This window comes from Oryctolagus cuniculus, chromosome 11, assembly GCF_964237555.1.
Source record: "Oryctolagus cuniculus chromosome 11, mOryCun1.1, whole genome shotgun sequence".
Lineage (NCBI taxonomy): Eukaryota > Metazoa > Chordata > Mammalia > Lagomorpha > Leporidae > Oryctolagus > Oryctolagus cuniculus.
The window spans coordinates 19,948,613-19,965,141 of record NC_091442.1 but is presented as its reverse complement, the minus strand read 5'-3'; the positions used below and the strand labels follow the sequence as shown (position 1 = coordinate 19,965,141).

Sequence of the window (16,529 nt, the reverse complement as noted above, 5' to 3'; positions counted from 1 at the left end):
GTCTCCCGGTGGCAGCCTGGGGATCCAACCTATAGCAACCTCACTCTGATGCATTTGGCGCCCTCTAGTGGCCATGCCTTGCCTCGGCATGGTTCTCTCGCCCACCTGAAGCAGCTCTCAGCCCCACAGGGTCACACCTTTCCCCATCTGTCCAGAAAGATGCCCCAGACACAGCCACGTCCAAACCAGCTGGTGCAGAAAGAACCTGGGTCTGTGGCAGCATCTGTACCCCTTCCTCACGTGTCCCGGGCGCCTAGCCCTGGCTCCCGCTGGGGATGAGGACGACGAATGTGGTTCCATGCCACTCCCCAACACATACACGTCCCCACTCACTCCTTCAACCCTACCCACACCCTCCTGGGGCTGTGGGCTCACACAGGTGCCCCTTCTCCTGCTGCTGTCATCAGGGGGATGCTTCCCATTCCTATGGTCATTTTTGTAGTCCAGGCCACTATCACCACTTAACTGGGTTACTTCAACACAGATATACACACACAGGTGTGCACACACACACACACACACACACAATCTGTTCTCCACATGCTGCCAGAGGTGCCATTCTTTTTAAGCAAGTCTGATGGTGCTAACTCTTCTGAGTGTAACTCTTCCGTGCAGCCTCTGCACTGGGGACCACACCCTCATTGTCATGAACAAGGCTGAGTGCAAGTTCACCTGCTCTGGCCCCTCCTGGCTTCCGTGGAGGTCACCCCTAGGGAAGAGCCTCCATCCTGCCGTCTGTCTAGTGGCTTCTTGTCTTTCCCCTCGGTCCTCGCCTCTCCTTTCTCAAGGCTTGAGGCCCCTCTGACTCCTTGGGGTCCTGTCGCTGGAGGGGGGGGGGACGCTGTTGGAACCCACGTTCTCTCTGGGGGAGGGGGAGCTGCAGGCTCCTGATTTCTCCTCTCTGGGGCCCTGGCTCCTGCTCCGTACAGACAGGAACAGAAACTTGCTGTCTCCTTGCGGGGGGGGGGGGGGGGCGTGTCAGGACCCCAGGACCTGCACATGGAGCTGAACTCTTTGGGGGAGTCTGGCCTCCCCAGGATCTGAGTTTTTGGGTCGAAAGTTCCTGCAAGCCGAGGTTTCCAGCCATGAAGGCCACTGCTGGGAAGGGGGACATCCCCGCAGCACACAGCCCTGCGTAACCTGGTGGTCCTTCCTGAATTTGCTGGATATCTAAGAGTTCTCTACACAGTTTTGTTTGGAGAAAGCTTTCTGGGTTTTTGAAAAAGTTTTTAAAGCCTCATTCAAATTGGATCCCATTCCACCCACACCTGCAGAGCACTTGACAGCCGACAGGTGTTTTTTACCTTCCTGTCTGTATTTTGTATACTCTTAGCTTCATTTTCACTCAGAGGAAGCTGAGGTCAGGTTAAGTGGCTTGCCCAAGGCCGTAGGTAATACTGACAGCCTGTAAGTAGCACAACTGGGTTCAGACTCCGGCGGGCTTGCTCCACCGTCCTTGTGGCCTCTCGTGGGCAATGTCACCGGGTTGTGGGCACCCACCAGGGCCTGCAGCCCAGCCTGGCGCTGACTGTGCCTCTGTGTCCCTCCCAGTGCTGCATCGACAACTTTGAGGAAATCGTCAAGCTGCTCCTTTCCCATGGTGCCAACGTGAACGCCAAGGACAACGAGCTGTGGACGCCCCTGCACGCCGCGGCCACCTGCGGCCACATCAACCTGGTGAAGATCCTCGTTCAGTAGTACGTGCCCTCCCTCCGCGGACGGCCTCGCCCACCGCGGCCGTTCCCGTGTCCGCCTGTCCATCTTCCATCCTTCCCTCCCCGCCCCTTTCTTCTCTTCCCGCCCATCCTCTCTGTCTTTCATTTCTCCCCCGCCACGCACTGTCACTCGGAGTGCTTCTCCTCCCTTCCCCTTCCCCGCGTCTCCTCTCCCTCTCTGTATTTCTGCCCCCTCCTCTCCCAAGGGCCCCCTTTTCTTTCCCCATCCCTGCAACTTTCTTTATCTTTTTCTCTTCCTCTCTGTTCTCTCTGGCTTTTCCATGCTTTGCCTCGCTGCATGCTCTCTCTCACCCTCTACCCCCACTTGTTTTATTATGGAAAAATGCACGTAATAGAAAATCTCCCACTGTAACCGTCTTCAAGTGTGCAGTCCAGCGGGATTGAGCACATTCACACCGTTGTGCAACCATCACCACCCTCCGTCTGCAGAACTCCTTTCATCTTGCAAAACCGACCTCTGGACCCATTAAACAATGACTTCCCCCATTCCCTGCCCACCTTGGCCCCTGGAAACCTCTGCTCCTCTGCTGTACCAGGGTCCAGTTTCTTCACCCAGCCCCCGACACTTGGTGTGCCGCGTTGTTCGTTGTTCGTTGTTTGTGGCCATCCCGACAGGAGGGAGGTGGTGCGTCATCGCAGCCTGGACTTGCACGTCCCTGCTGACTGCTGCTGTTGAGCTGGTGCCCATGTGTCCTCTTCGGAGGAACGTGTATTCAAGTCCTTCACCCGTTGTTGAATACGGGTTTTCTTTTCTGTTGTTGACTTTTAAACATGATCTCTGTATTCTGAATATTAGTCCTTCATCCTATATATGATTTACAAATACTTTTCCCATCCTAGCACTGCCTTCGTACCTGTTGAGTCTTTTGATGAGCAAAATTTTGAAATTTTCACAAAGCTTTCTTTGTTTTTCTTTTGTTTCCTGAGTCTTTGGTGTCATAACCGAGAAATCATTGCCACACCTACTTTCATGAAGTTTTTGCCCTTCGTTTCCAAGAATTTTACAGTTTTAGGTCTTATATCTAGGTCATGGGCCCATTTTTAGTTGAGTTTTGAATGTGGTATTAGATAAGGTTCAGCTCCTTTCTTTTGCACGTGGATTTTTAGCTTTCTCAGAATTATTTGTTGGAAAGATTATCTTTTTCCCATTGAGTGATCTTGTCACCCTGTCAAAAATCATTTAACCACACATGCAAGGCTCATTTCTGGACTCTGTTCTATTCCTTTGGATTATACGTCAGTTTTTATGTCAGTACTGTACTGTTTTTTAAAGATTTATTTACTTTTTTTTTTACTTTTTTTATTTTTTTATTTTTTTGACAGGCAGAGTGGACAGTGAGAGAGAGAGACAGAGAGAAAGGTCTTCCTTTTGCCATTGGTTCACCCTTCAATGGCCGCCGCGGCCCGCGCGCTGCGGCCGGCGCACCGCGCTGATCCGATGGCAGGAGCCAGGGACTTATCCTGGTCTCCCATGGGGTGCAGGGCCCAAGTACTTGGGCCATCCTCCACTGCACTCCCTGGCCACAGCAGAGAGCTGGCCTGGAAGAGGGGCAACCGGGACAGAATCCGGCGCCCTGACCGGGACTAGAACCCGGTGTGCCGGCGCCGCAAGGCGGAGGATTAGCCTAGTGAGCTGCAGCGCCGGCCATATTTATTTACTTACTTGAGGCAGAGTTACAGAAATAGAGAGAAGAAGAGACATAGAGGCCTTCCATCCACTGGTTCACTCCCCAAAAGGCCACAGTGGCCAGAGCTGGGCCTATCCGAAGCCAGGAGTCAAGAGATCCTTCTGGATCTCCCACATGGGTACCAGGGCCCAAGGACTTGGGCCATCTTCCACTGTTTTCCCAGGCCATAGCAGAGAGCTGGATTGGAAAAGGAGCAGCCGGGATATGAACTGGCGCCCAGCTGGGATGCTGGCACCACAGGCAGAGGCTTAGCCCACTACACCACAGCGCCAGCCCCTGTACTGTTTTTGTTGTTGTTGTTGTTGTTTGTTTGTTTGTTTTGACAGGCAGAGTGGACAGTGAGAGAGAGAGACAGAGAGAAAGGTCTTCCTTTGCCGTTGGTTCACCCTCCAATGGCTGCCGCTGCCGGCGCACTGTGGCCGGCGCACCGCGCTGATCCGATGGCAGGAGCCAGGGACTTATCCTGGTCTCCCATGGGGTGCAGGACCCAAGCACTTGGGCCATCCTCCACTGCACTCCCTGGCCACAGCAGAGAGCTGGCCTGGAAGAGGGGCAACCGGGACAGAATCCGGCGCCCCGACCAGGACTAGAACCCGGTGTGCCGGCGCCACAAAGTGGAGGATTAGCCTAGTGAGCCGCGGCCTGTACTGTTTTAAAATTAAAAAGTGTGACTCCTCCAGGTTTGTTCTTCTTTTTCAGGATTGTCCCTTGAGATTCACATGAACTTTAGGGTAGATTTTCCTGTTTTGCAAAAATTGATTTTGATAGGGATCACATTAAAGCTGTAGATTGCTTTGAGTAGACTGACTTCTTAACAGTATTAAGTCTTCCAGTTCATAAAGATGGGATGTGTTTCCATTTATTTGTCTTCTTTTATTTCTTTCAGTCTTTGTGATACAAGGTTTAGCTCTTTGGTGAAATTAATTCCTAATCATTACATTCTTTTTGATGCTGTTATAAATAAAATTGTTTCCTTAATGCCTTTGCTGATGGTTCATGGTTAGTGTACAGAAATTCAGCTTTTTTAAAAAAGAGTTTTTTATTTATTTATTTGAGAGTTAGAGTTATAGATAGTGAGAGGGGGAGACAAAGGGAAAGGTCTTCCATCCTCTGGTTCATTCCCCAAATGACTGCAGTGGCTGGAGTTGGGCCGATTCCAAGCCAGGATCCAGGAGCTTCTTCCAGGTCTCCCATGCAGGTGCAGGGACCCAAGCACTTAGGCCATTTTCTACTGCTTTCCCAGGCCACAGCAGAGAGCTGGATTGGAAAAGGAAGAGCTGGGACTAGAACTGGCACCCGTATGGGATGCCGGCACCACAGGTGGAGGATTAACCTATTATGCCACAGCACTAGCCCCAAGAAATGCAGCTGGTCTTCATGTTGACTTTTTTTCCTATAACTTCGTTGAATTTGCTTATCTGTTATAATAGTTTATCTGTGGAATCGTCTGTGTTTCTTGCACATAGCATCTTATCATCTGTGAACAGAGGTAATTATACATCTTCTTTTCAATGTGGATGTCTTTATTTCTTTTTCTGGCTTAATTGCTCTGAGTAGCACCTCCAATACTGTGTTGGATAAAAGTGGCAAACACAGGCATCTCTGCCTGGGTCCTGATCTTGGAGGGAAAGCTTTTATTCTTTCACCGTTGACCATGATATTCGCTGTGGGTTTCTCACATATGCATTTTATCAGGCTGATGTAGTTTTCTTCCATCCTCAGTTGTTGAGTTTTCTCTGTGTCTCGAATGTTTTCTTCCATCTACAGTACATGTGCATCATGAAATGGGGTTGAATTTTGCCAAATGCTTTTTCTGCATATTGTGTATTTTTGTTCCCCTTCATTCTGAGAATGTGGTATATGACGTTGTTTTTGTTTTTTGAGATTTATTTGTTTGTTTGAAAGGCAGAGTTACAGAGAGACAGAGACACAGAGAGAGAGAGAAAGAAAGAGAGGTCTTCCATCCACTGGTTCACTCCTCACATGGCTGCAGTGGCCAGAGCTGAGCTGATTCGAGGTCAGAAGCCAGGAGCTTCTTCCAGGTCTCCCACGTGGGTGCAGGGGCCCAAGGACTTGGGCCATCTTCCACTGCTTTCCCAGGCCAGAGCTGGATTGGAAGTGGAGCATCCGGGATTTGAACCAGCACCCATACAGGATGCTGGCAGTACAGTCGGCAGCTTTACCAGTTACGCCACAGCGCCGGCCCCATGACATTGGTTTCTGTACACTGAAACATGCTAGTATCCCAGGAAGAAGTCCCACTTGGACATACTGTCTAACCCTTTGCTTGTGCTGCTAATATTTTGTTGAGGATTTTACATCATTTTTCATAAAGGATATGGGCTTCTAGTTTTCTGTTCTTGTATTTTGGCAACAGGGTCTCATTCTCTTTTTATTAAGTCTTTTCCTGTGTCTTCCTCCATGAATCTTTCTCTCTTCTTCTTCTTTTCTTTTTTTTTTTTACAGGCAGAGTGGATAGTGAGAGAGAGAGACAGAGAGAAAGGTCTTCCTTTTGCCGTTGGTTCACCCTCTAATGGCCACCTCAGCTGGCGCGCTGCAGCCGGCGCACCGCGCTGATCTGAACACAGGAGCCAGGTGCTTCTCCTGGTCTCCCATGGGGTGCAGGGCCCAGGCACTTGGGCCATCCTCCACTGCGTTCCTGGGCCATAGCAGAGAGCTGGCCTGGAAGAGGGGCAACCGGGAAAGAATCCAGCACCCCAACCGGGACTAGAACCCGGTGTGCCGGCGCCGCTAGGTGGAGGATTAGCCTAGTGAGCCGCGGCGCCGGCCTCTTTCTCTCTTCTACCCTCTTTATGTGCTAGTGCCGTTTTTGTTCCTCTTGTTTGTTATACACACACACACACACACACACGCAAAGCAAACAAGCCTGCTTCCTTGGCCCTACTCCCAAATCCAGTCCATGTGCTTTTCTTTGGGGGCAGAGCCTGATTTGGGGGAGAGGCCGCGTACCACAGTGTCTTTCCTGGGAATAAGGACATTTCCTTCTATGGTGCTGGGAGGGCCTTTCCTCATCCTGAAATCTTTTCTAGTCTGCTCAAATTCTATAAACACACAGGAAAGACAATTTGCAATTTCAAGTGTATTCCATTAAATCCAGCTAATAATTGGCGGGTGCCTTAGCTGGGCCGGGTTCTGTGCTCGGCACTGGGCACACAGGAATGCAAAAGCCCTGGGGGTGTAGGAAGGAAATCAGGTGATTTCAGGACCAGAGCTAATTAGAGCAAGACCAGTGGGCTGGGGTCCCTGGAGGTCAAAGTGCAGGGCTTCAGGAGTGGCTGGGAGCAGGTGACCTTTGGCAGAGGTCACGGCAGAGTGGCAGGAGCCCTTCAGGTAGCTCCTGGGTGGAGATGACCGAGCTGCGGCATTCATTTACTCAAGGGCACACACGAGCTCAGAGACGTCACAGTAGAAGGCTCTATAAGGGCTACAGGATGGCCCAGCCCTGTGCCTCTGGTGACATTCTGCCAGGAAAACCAGAGGTAGCCGTGGAACAAAGGGAGTGGTACCAGCCTGGGTCAGTGGGCCCCCGTGGCAGATCTGTACCTGCATCTCCTGAGGCAGAGAGAAGATAAATGTCCCCGAGCCCCGCCCTCCAGAGGCAATGTCAGGAGGGCTGGCGTGAAGCCCAGGAAGCTGCATTTGATGTCCATGGTCTCCAGGTGGCTCTGCCACAGGGCATCCCATGGCCATGGCCCAGCACCACTTGCTCGAGGGGCACATTCTGCCAGGAAGCCTCACGGCTCCGTTCTGCCCCTGACCTGGTCGGCCTTTTTGGGCAGGGATTGGAGGAAGAAGTAGAAGATAAGCAAGGATGTGTCTGCCTGCAGGGCAGGAGTGAAATAGAACAGCAAGTGCAAAGAGCTGGCTCACAAGGAACTTGGGTTTGAGCCTCCACCCTACCGCATCCGAGCTGTATGACCTTGGACGAGCGGCTGAACCTCTCTGAGTGTTTGCTTCCCCTGAGTGAGAAGAGGCCGGTGGTACCGACCCAAGGGGAACACAGAGGATTCAGTGAGAGGATGCACGGGAAAGGCTTGGCTCAGACTCCGCTCTCGGCAGGCGCCCAGTGAGTGAGGTTGCTGCTGTGATTATGGCTTTTATGACTGTCCCCAGGGAGGACTTTGACATCTGTCCCTGGGTAGCTGGCTGCCTGTGAGTTCAACAGAGGAGGACGCTGAGAGAGGTCTTCTGGGGTGGTTCTCCTGGGACTTTGACCCCTTCCCACCTGGGGCCGGGGATCTGGAAGCTGCTATGTGGTGGGCAGAGCTGAGCATCACCTTGCTAGGGTGCGCAGTGGTGGGGCTGTGGCTGCCCAGGTGTGCAGTGGGGGCTGTAGGGCAGGAGGCCAGAGAACAGACGCCACATCCGCCTGGCCCTCACCCTGTGCCTTTCTCTGCAGTGGAGCCGACCTGCTTGCTGTCAACTCTGATGGGAACATGCCCTATGACCTGTGCGAGGATGAGCCCACCCTGGATGTCATTGAGACCTGCATGGCGTACCAGGGTAAGGGAGGGCGGCACGCTGTGAGGAGGACACTGCTTGGTGTTGTGGTCGCCAAAGTGAGTCCAGACGAACACATCAGCAGCCACAGGCCTGCCTGTCTCTGGGGCGGCACTCAGTACATGGGCTTCCTCGTTATCATCACCGTCCGTGTGATGAACGAGACATGGACCCTGGAGAACGCCACAGAAGGGAGGGACTGTTCTCATCCCTATCACCCACACGCGCGGGCGGCCTCAGCTGGCCTCTTCTCCTCCTCGTCAGCTGTGAACATTCGATTCAGTAAACATTCACCATAAAGATACATTCCCATTTGGGAAAATAATAAAAAAGTCAAGAACATTTGCGGGTGCCTGCTCCGTGCCAGGCGCCATGCTGGCTGCCAGTGGCCCAGATAAACAAGAGGTGGGCTGTTCTCGGCTCATAAATGAGGTTCAGAGAGGAGACAAAAGTAGCAGTGAGAGACCTGCCTGCCCTGCACCCCATACCCTGTATATGGGCCTCTGGGTGCCTCCTGGGAAAGTTGTCTCAAATCCAGAAATTTTTTTTTTCAAGATTTATTTATTTATTTGACAGGCAGAGTTACAGAGAGAGAGACACAGACAGACAGACAGACAGACATCTTCCATTTGCTGGCTCACTCCTCAGATGGTCGCAATGGCCGGGGCTGGGCCAGGTCAAAGCCAGGAGCCAGGAGCTTCTTCCAGATTTCCCTTGTGGGTGCAGGGGCCCAAGCACTTGGACCATCTTCTGCTGCTTTCCCAGGCACATTAGCAGAGAAATGGGTAACAAGTGGAGCAGCTGGGATATGAACTGGTGCCCATCTGGGATGCCACATCAAAGGTGGCGGCTTAACCTGCTACGCCACAGTGCCAGTCCCTCGAATCCAGATCTTGAGTTGTAGCCCTAGGTTCCACCTGGGCCCTGCCTCATGTTTCCACCCAGATGACCACCATAACCGCTGCTTGGCTCTTCATGCTCCCTGCCCTCTCCCTCCAGCCTTTCCAGCTCATATTCTGCAGAGGTACTTTTTTTTTTTTTAAAGATATATTTATTTATTTGAAAGGCAGAGTTACTGAGAGGCAGAGAGAGAGAGAGAGAGAGAGGTCTTCCATCTGCTGGTTCACTCCCCAAATGGCCACAAAGGCCAGAGCTGCGCTGATCCAAAGCCAGGAGCCAGGAGCTTCTTCCAGGTCTCTCACACGGGTGCAGGAGCCCAAGGACTTGGGCCATCTTCTGCTGCTTTCTCAGGCCATAGCAGAGAGCTGGATTGGAAGTGGAGGAACCAGGACTCGAACCAGTGCCCATATGGGATGCTGGCACTGCAGATAGTGGCTTTACCCACTAGGCCACAACACCAGCCCCCAGAGGTTCTTTTAGTATTTATTTAATTTAACTGAAAGGCAAGAGGAGAGAAAGTTAGAGGAGAGACACACAGCGTGATCTCTCATTCCCTGGTTCATTCCCCAAATGCCCACAATGGCCAGGGCTGGGACAGGCAAAAGCCAGGAGCTGGGAACTCAACCTAGGTCTCTGCAGTTGGAAGCAGGGACCCAAGTATTTGAGCCGTCCATCAATTGCTGCTGGGTGCATACTAGCAGGGAGCTGGAATCAGAAGCAGAGCTAGTTCAGGAGCTCCGGCAGTCCGATATGGGATGTAGGTGTCCCAAGCAGTGCCTTAAACGCTCTGCTAAACACCCACCCCCTGCTGAGGTTCTTAACAATTTTTGTGCCAATCCAGCGTATCTATAGAGCCTTCAATGCAGTTATGAAATCCTAGATGTATAAAGGAAGCCAATTCTATTAAAATACAGCCACCAAAATATTTATTTTTTTAAAGATTTATTTAGGGCCTGGTGCTGTGGCGCAGTGGGTTAACACCCTGGCCTTCATCCCATATGGACGCCGGTTCGAGACCCGGATGCTCCACTTCTGATCCAGCTCTCTTCTATGGCCTGGGAAAGCAGTAGAAGATGGCCCAAGTCTTTGGGCCCATGCACCCATGTGGGAGACCTGGAAGAAGCTCCTGGCTCCTGGTTTTGGATCGGCACAGCTCTGGCCGTTGCAGCCTATTGGGGAGTGAACCATCGGATGGAAGACCTCTCTCTCTCTCTCTTTTTCTCTGCCTTTCCTCTCTCTGTGTAACTCTGACTTTCAAATAAACTAATTTTTAATAGATTTATTTATTTATTTGAAAGGCAGAGTGACAGAAAGAGTGGGAGACACAGAGCGAGAAAACTTCCATCCACTGTTTCACTCCCCAAATGTCCGCAATGGCCAGATCTGGGCCAATCTGAAGCCAGGAGCCAGGATCTTCTTCTGTGTCCCCAAGTGGGTGCAAGGGTCCGAGGACTTGGGCCATCTCCTCTGCTGCTTTCCCAGGCCATAGCAGAGAGCTAGATAGGAAGAGGAGCAGCCTGTATTTGAACTGGTGCCCACATGGGATGCTGGCACTAAAGGTGGCAGCTTTACCCACTATGCCACAGCGCCGGCCCCCAAAAATATCTTTAATTTGTGGGAGATAGAAACTTTTTAATTTATTAAAAAATAAGATACCAGGATATGGAAATACCTATTACTTCTGTTGGTGGCAAAGCCACAGGCTCTGCTAAGACTGGGTTTTACTTGTATTTTTTTTTTTCTGACAGGCAGAGTTAGACAGTAAGAGAGAGAGAGAGACAGAGAGAAAGGTCTTCCTTCCGTTGGTTCACCCCCAAATGGCCGCTACAGCTGGCGCACTGTGCCGATCCAATCTGAAGCCAGGAGCCAGGTGCTTCCTCCTGGTCTCCCATGTGGGGGCAGGGCCCAAGAACTTGGGCCATCCTCCACTGCACTCCCGGGCCACAGTAGAGAGCTGGACTAGAAGAAGAGCAACCGGGACAGACTCCAGTGCCCCGACCGGGACTAGAACCCGGTGTGCCGGTGCCACAGGCGGAGGATTAGCCTAATGAGCTGTGGCGCCGGCCTTACTTGTATTCTAATGGTAGAAATCCTAAATTTAATTTAAAGGTTAGTCAAAATAAACTTGTCAGTTTTTCTCCCTTCGAGTTTATAGACCTCTCCTGAATTCCACTCAAGAGCTCTTGAGCTAACAGATATTTTTGCAGAGCAATTCACTTTCTCTTTAAATTCCACTGGCTAAATATTTTAGCCAGGAACTGGCTCTACCTCAGTTTAGTGGAGTCTCCATTGGAAAGTGTTGTATTCATTGACACAGTCATTTCTGCAACAACAACAAAATGTATCAAGCATGGTGCCTCAAGCTGCAAACACAGAGGTGGTTGAGATGAGGGCAGCTATCAGGGACTCTGGTCAGATAGAGTGGTCAGCGGAGGCCAGCTGGGACCTGGAGAATGAGACAGAGCCAGGCACTGGAGCAGTTGGAGGTGGGTAGGGTGGCAGGAACTTCCGGGTGGGAGAGCCGCATGCAGCAAAGTGGCTGATGTTGATCACAGGTGTCCTGGGAGCCAGGCGGGCATGGCCCTGTCTCTGTGGACCAATGCATGGTGTTTGTGTTCACAAGGCCTGGGGGATGATGATTTATGGGCTTGTCTCTGTGCCCCCTTGATGGGCAAACCCTGGGGAACAGGAGCCACGTCTCCCCCATTGGCCTGATTGCTCTAAACAAAGCCCTCTCTCCCACTGCAGGCATCACCCAGGAGAAGATCAACGAGATGCGGGCTGCTCCTGAGCAGCAGATGATCGCGGACATCCATTGCATGATCGCAGCGGGCCAGGACCTCGACTGGATAGATGCCCAGGGTGCCACATTGGTGAGGATATGGCCAGGCTGGTTTGGGCTGGGGGCTAGTACCAGACCAAACCCAGTTACTGCTGAAGTGGGCCAGCTCCCAGGGGAGGTCAAGTCTTTGACCTTTCCCACATCTCTCTGGGACCAGAGTTGCCCGTGGAGCATGGAAGCTTAGCTCAGCTTCTTTAAGAAACTGCCCGGGAGCTGGCACTGTGGTGTAGCAGACTAAGCCACCGCCTGCAGTGCTGGCACCCCATATAGGTGCCGATTGGAGTCTTGGCTCCTCCACTTCTGTGCTACCCCCTGCTAATGCACCTAGGAAAGCAATGGAGGATGACCCAAGTGCTTGGGCCCCTGCACCATGTGGGAGACCAGGATGAGGCTCCTGGCTTCTAGGTTTGGTCTGGCCCAGCCCTGGCCATTTGGGATGTGAATCAGCAGATGGAAGACTTTTCTCTTTCTCTGCCTCTGCCTCTCCCTCTCTGTAATTCCACCTTTCAAATAAATAGATAAATGTTTAAAAAAAAGAAAGAGAAAGAACCTTTCCACACTTAACTGGGGCTGGGAGTCAAGAACCTTGGCTCTGCTGTTCAGCTATTTTGTCTCCAGAATCCACACTCCAGGCTCCAGGTGCTCATCTTGAGTTCATTATTTTTCTCTCCTCCAATGATGCCCCTTCGCAAAGACTGGTGACAGCGTTCACCCTCTCATCCATGCCACCTTGCCTTGCACTATCCGTTCTTCTGCCTAGCGTCTCTCTCACCCCACCACTTTGCTTCATCAGCTTTCCCTGATAGAGCTGCAACGGCCTCTCCCTGGGTTCCCTGACTTCAGTCTGTTCACCCTCAGTCATCCATCCTCCCATTGGTCCGTCCATCCAACCAACCAACCAACCAACCAACACAGTTTGAGGACTTCCTCTGTGCTACATACTCCCCTAGACCCTAGAAAGAGAATAGTAGACCCTCTTCTCCTAGGTCTGCCTGATTAACTCCATTCATCCTTGCAGCTCAAGTGTCAGTGACTTGGGGAGAGCTCGCTAGCTCCTCCTCATAGCATATTGCAGCCCAGCACTGGGGAGGGTCAGGTTCTGTAGCCGCTGAGCTGACAAGAGCATGACATGAGAAATCACCTCCCAGCGGCTGGGTGCTATCCACAGTTTGGGCTCTGTGCTGGTCACGGGCCCTCAGAAGTTCCGAGTTCTCAAACCCACCAACTAGAACTCAGTGTTAGCAAATTCCCCTCACTGCCCATCAGTCCTGAGCTGGTGGCCCAGGGGTGATAACTGAGCTTCTCTCTCTCATCACTGGGCTCTAACCTCTGCTTCATGCCCATTTCTGTTAGTTGAGTCCCTGCTTGGATCACCTGCTCAGCCCAGCACTGAAGGATAGTCTCGGATGGTGAGACTCAATGCCACTATCTGAAGTCAAGGCCAGCCTGCACCAGGGCATGGCCCACCTTGGCTGGAACTCCACTGGGTCTGTGATTGGGCTTCCTGGACTCAGGGGTCTTCTCCTCCTGCACTGGGGCTGGCTCACCCACATGGACCTGGCACATCTGGGTCTCAGGTCTTCCCCTTAAACTGGAGATCACCGTATCTTACTCTGAGAGCTGCTGGGAAGGTTCAGTGAGATTCTGCGTGTGAGTGCTTAGTACCGAGTCTAAACTCTCGGGATGTCAGCCGTGGTCACCATTGTTAATAATAGCACTGTTCCACTCATGCCATTTATTTATTTGAAGGACAGAGTTACAGAGAGGCAGAGAGAGAGAGAGAGAGAGAGAGAGAGAGAGAGAGAGAGAGTCTTCCATCTGCTAGTTCACTCCCCAAATGGCCATGATGGCCAGAGCTGAACCAATCTGAAGCCAGCAGCCTGGAGCTTCTTCAGGTATCCCATGTGGGTGCAGGGGCCCAAGCACTTGGGCCATCCTCCACTGCCTTCCCAGGCCACAGCAGAGAGCTGGATCAGAAGTAGAGCAGCCAGGACTCCAACCAGCACCCATATGGGATGCAGGCACTGCGGGTGATGGCTTTACCTGCTATACCACAGCACCAGCACCCCCTCATGCCTTTTTATTCCCAGCCAAGTATTGAGGCTCTGCAATCTGTGATGTCCGTCTGGTCATCCAGGTATCATTCGTCACAACTAGCAAGCATCAACTTTTATATATCAGCTAATCAGACTAATTTTCATGTCTGCCTGTATCCCACCATGCCCTAGATTTACTCTGCCAATTTTTGGTATATAAAAAGGTTAGAACCTGATAGCACCCTTCTGTCAGGGTGAGTGAGGGAGCATCTGACTACTAGGCTATGCCCACTCTGCCTCCCTGGACCTGAGCCCACTTGGCGTTCTCCTCCCACCTTGGCTGGGCAGTGGGTTTCTTTGCCTTGTCTCCTCTGTCTGCTTGTGTTCTTGGTGCACCTTGTCATTACTTGGGGCTCCCTGGACTGTTCATCATGCAGTGAGTGCTCATCAGGTGCAAATCCTCTTACGCATTTTCTGGGCGATTGAACAAGTGGGACAACTAAGGTCTGTTAGTTGTCAGTGACTGGAGCCCTTGAGTGGGGTCAGGGAGAAGGGTTGGACCTCTACGTGGGGCTTTCCTAATTGGGTGTATTAATTATCTATTGTTGCCTAACAGACTGCCCCACCATATAGCTTAACTGGGTGGCTCTGGTTTGGCCCCTCTCATGAGACTGCAGTCAAGGTGTTTGCTGGGGCTGAAGTCTCATCTGAAGGCTTGATAGGAGCTGGAGGACTCCCTTCCAAGGCGGCACACACCCACACAGCTGACGCGCTGGTGCAGGCCATAGACACGGGCCTCTGTTTCTTGCCTCCTTGGTATCTCTCCTTGGGGCTGCTTGAGGGTCCTCACACCATGGTCACTGCCTCCTGCTGGATTGGTCCAGGATGGCAGGAGGTAGAGAGAGATGCCTTCTATTCCCTACCCTCAGAGATGACATACTGCCACTTTGTAATGTCCCATTCGTTAGAAGTCAGACCCGCATTTGAGGGGAGAGCAATCGGGCTCCATCTTTGAAAGGAAGTATTTGCACATGTGCTTTAAAACCACCAAAGTGTGGCCGGCGCTGCAGCTCACTTGGCTAATCCTCCGCCTGTGGCGCCGCACCCCAGGTTCTAGTCCCGGTTGGGGCGCCAGATTCTGTCCCGGTTGCTCCTCTTCCAGTCCAGCTCTCTCTTGTGGCCCGGGAAGTCAGTGGAGGATGGCCCCCAAGTGCTTGGGCACTGCCCCCACATGGGAGACCAGGAGGAAGCACCTGGCTCCTGGCTTCAGATCAGCACAGTGCGCCAGCCATAGCAGCCATTTGGGGGTGAACTAATGGAAGGAAGACCTTTCTCTCTCTTTCTCTCTCTCTCACTGTCTAGCTCTGCCTGTCAAAAAAAAAAAAAAATCAAATGTAAAACCACCAAAGTGGATCTCTGAGACCCCTTCTGCAGGGCCTGGTACACAGTAAGAGCTCAATAAATGCTGTTGCTTTAGCTACATGGGCTCTAAAATCAGCCACAGGGGAGAAGAGCTCAGCTCTCTGCTTCCTCCTCTAGATCCATATTTCAGACTTAATCCTCAGTTATGTGGCTGGTATTTCTACCTCATTGTATTCTATTCTGCCAGCCCCAAGGAAGCTCTAGGATCTGGGTGGAAATCCACTTCCAAATGTGGGGCCAGCCCTCTAGGGAGTGCTCCTTCTTCCCTCTCTTCCAGCTGCACATCGCTGGAGCCAACGGATACCTGCGGGCAGCTGAGCTCCTCCTGGACCATGGAGTGCGTGTGGATGTGAAGGACTGGGATGGCTGGGAGCCCCTGCACGCAGCTGCCTTCTGGGGACAGGTAGTCCCTGCCGACAGGGCCGTGGGGGAGGCCAGCACAGGGTTCCCACCCACAGGGCTGGGGAATGGGGAGGCCAGCACAGGGTCAATCTGCTGTCGCTAAGTCCTTTGAGTTCACAGTCGGTTCAAAAGAACATAAGGCCCAGAGAGTTTGCAAAAGCATTAGACAGTCTGCGTCCCTGTAGGATGAGACTTGAATTTGCCAAGTTAGAAAGTTCCCCGCATTTCTGTTCTGAGCAGTTTCTCTATTTGTTTCCCAAATATGATTACACTTTATGCAGTTCCTCCCCAGATACTTGACGGCCGTACAGTCACAGCCAGCTCCTTCTTCTCTCCCACCTTGGCATGGCCCAAGAATGCTAGAGGAGTTGCCAAGTGCATGGTACCCTTTAGGATTTCCTCCATATCTCCAGCCTTCAAGGCCTTTCTCAGCAATCAACTTTGCCCCACCATTTCTGGGTCTTGTCCTGAGACACTTTGGATACTCCACACCCTGGGCTTTCTTCGCCCTGGGCAGGGAGACTGTGGGTGTCTTCCTGTGTTTCAGATGCAGATGGCAGAGCTGTTGGTGTCCCATGGGGCTAGTCTCAGTGCTAGGACATCCATGGATGAGATGCCAATAGGTAAGTCCAGCACAACACCAGCACACATGTAGGCATTCTTCAAGTTTTTGGTGGGTGGAGTGATAAATGGATAAATATATGGTTGGATAGACTGATGGATTGGTGTGTAGATGGATAAGTGGAAAATGAATAAATTAATGGATGGTAGATTAATGGATAGAGGGATTGATCAAGAGAGTAGATGGGCAGATGTGATGATGTGTGGATGGATGGATGGATGGGTGGAGGCTGACTCTACAGATAGATGACAGGCTAGCAGGTAGGTGGCTAGGTGATAAAGAGGTTAGATAGATTGAGTGGATGTGATTATGTGGGACTCTTTCTTGGGCTGCATGGGTACCTGCTTCTTGCTGAAAAGT

At 51.8% G+C, this 16,529-nt stretch overlaps 1 protein-coding gene across 2 annotated transcripts in view; it reads left to right on the top strand.

The window, feature by feature from the left end:
* PPP1R16B (protein phosphatase 1 regulatory subunit 16B) overlaps positions 1-16,529 on the top strand; it is a 113,737-nt gene that overhangs the window by 88,584 nt on the left and 8,624 nt on the right. For both annotated transcript variants that reach the window (XM_051846107.2, XM_051846108.2), the window contains exons 4-8: positions 1,552-1,697; positions 7,845-7,948; positions 11,594-11,718; positions 15,423-15,548; positions 16,095-16,170. In XM_051846107.2, coding sequence (XP_051702067.1) covers positions 1,552-1,697; positions 7,845-7,948; positions 11,594-11,718; positions 15,423-15,548; positions 16,095-16,170 — 577 coding nt within the window. The remainder of the gene's footprint in view (positions 1-1,551; positions 1,698-7,844; positions 7,949-11,593; positions 11,719-15,422; positions 15,549-16,094; positions 16,171-16,529) is intronic.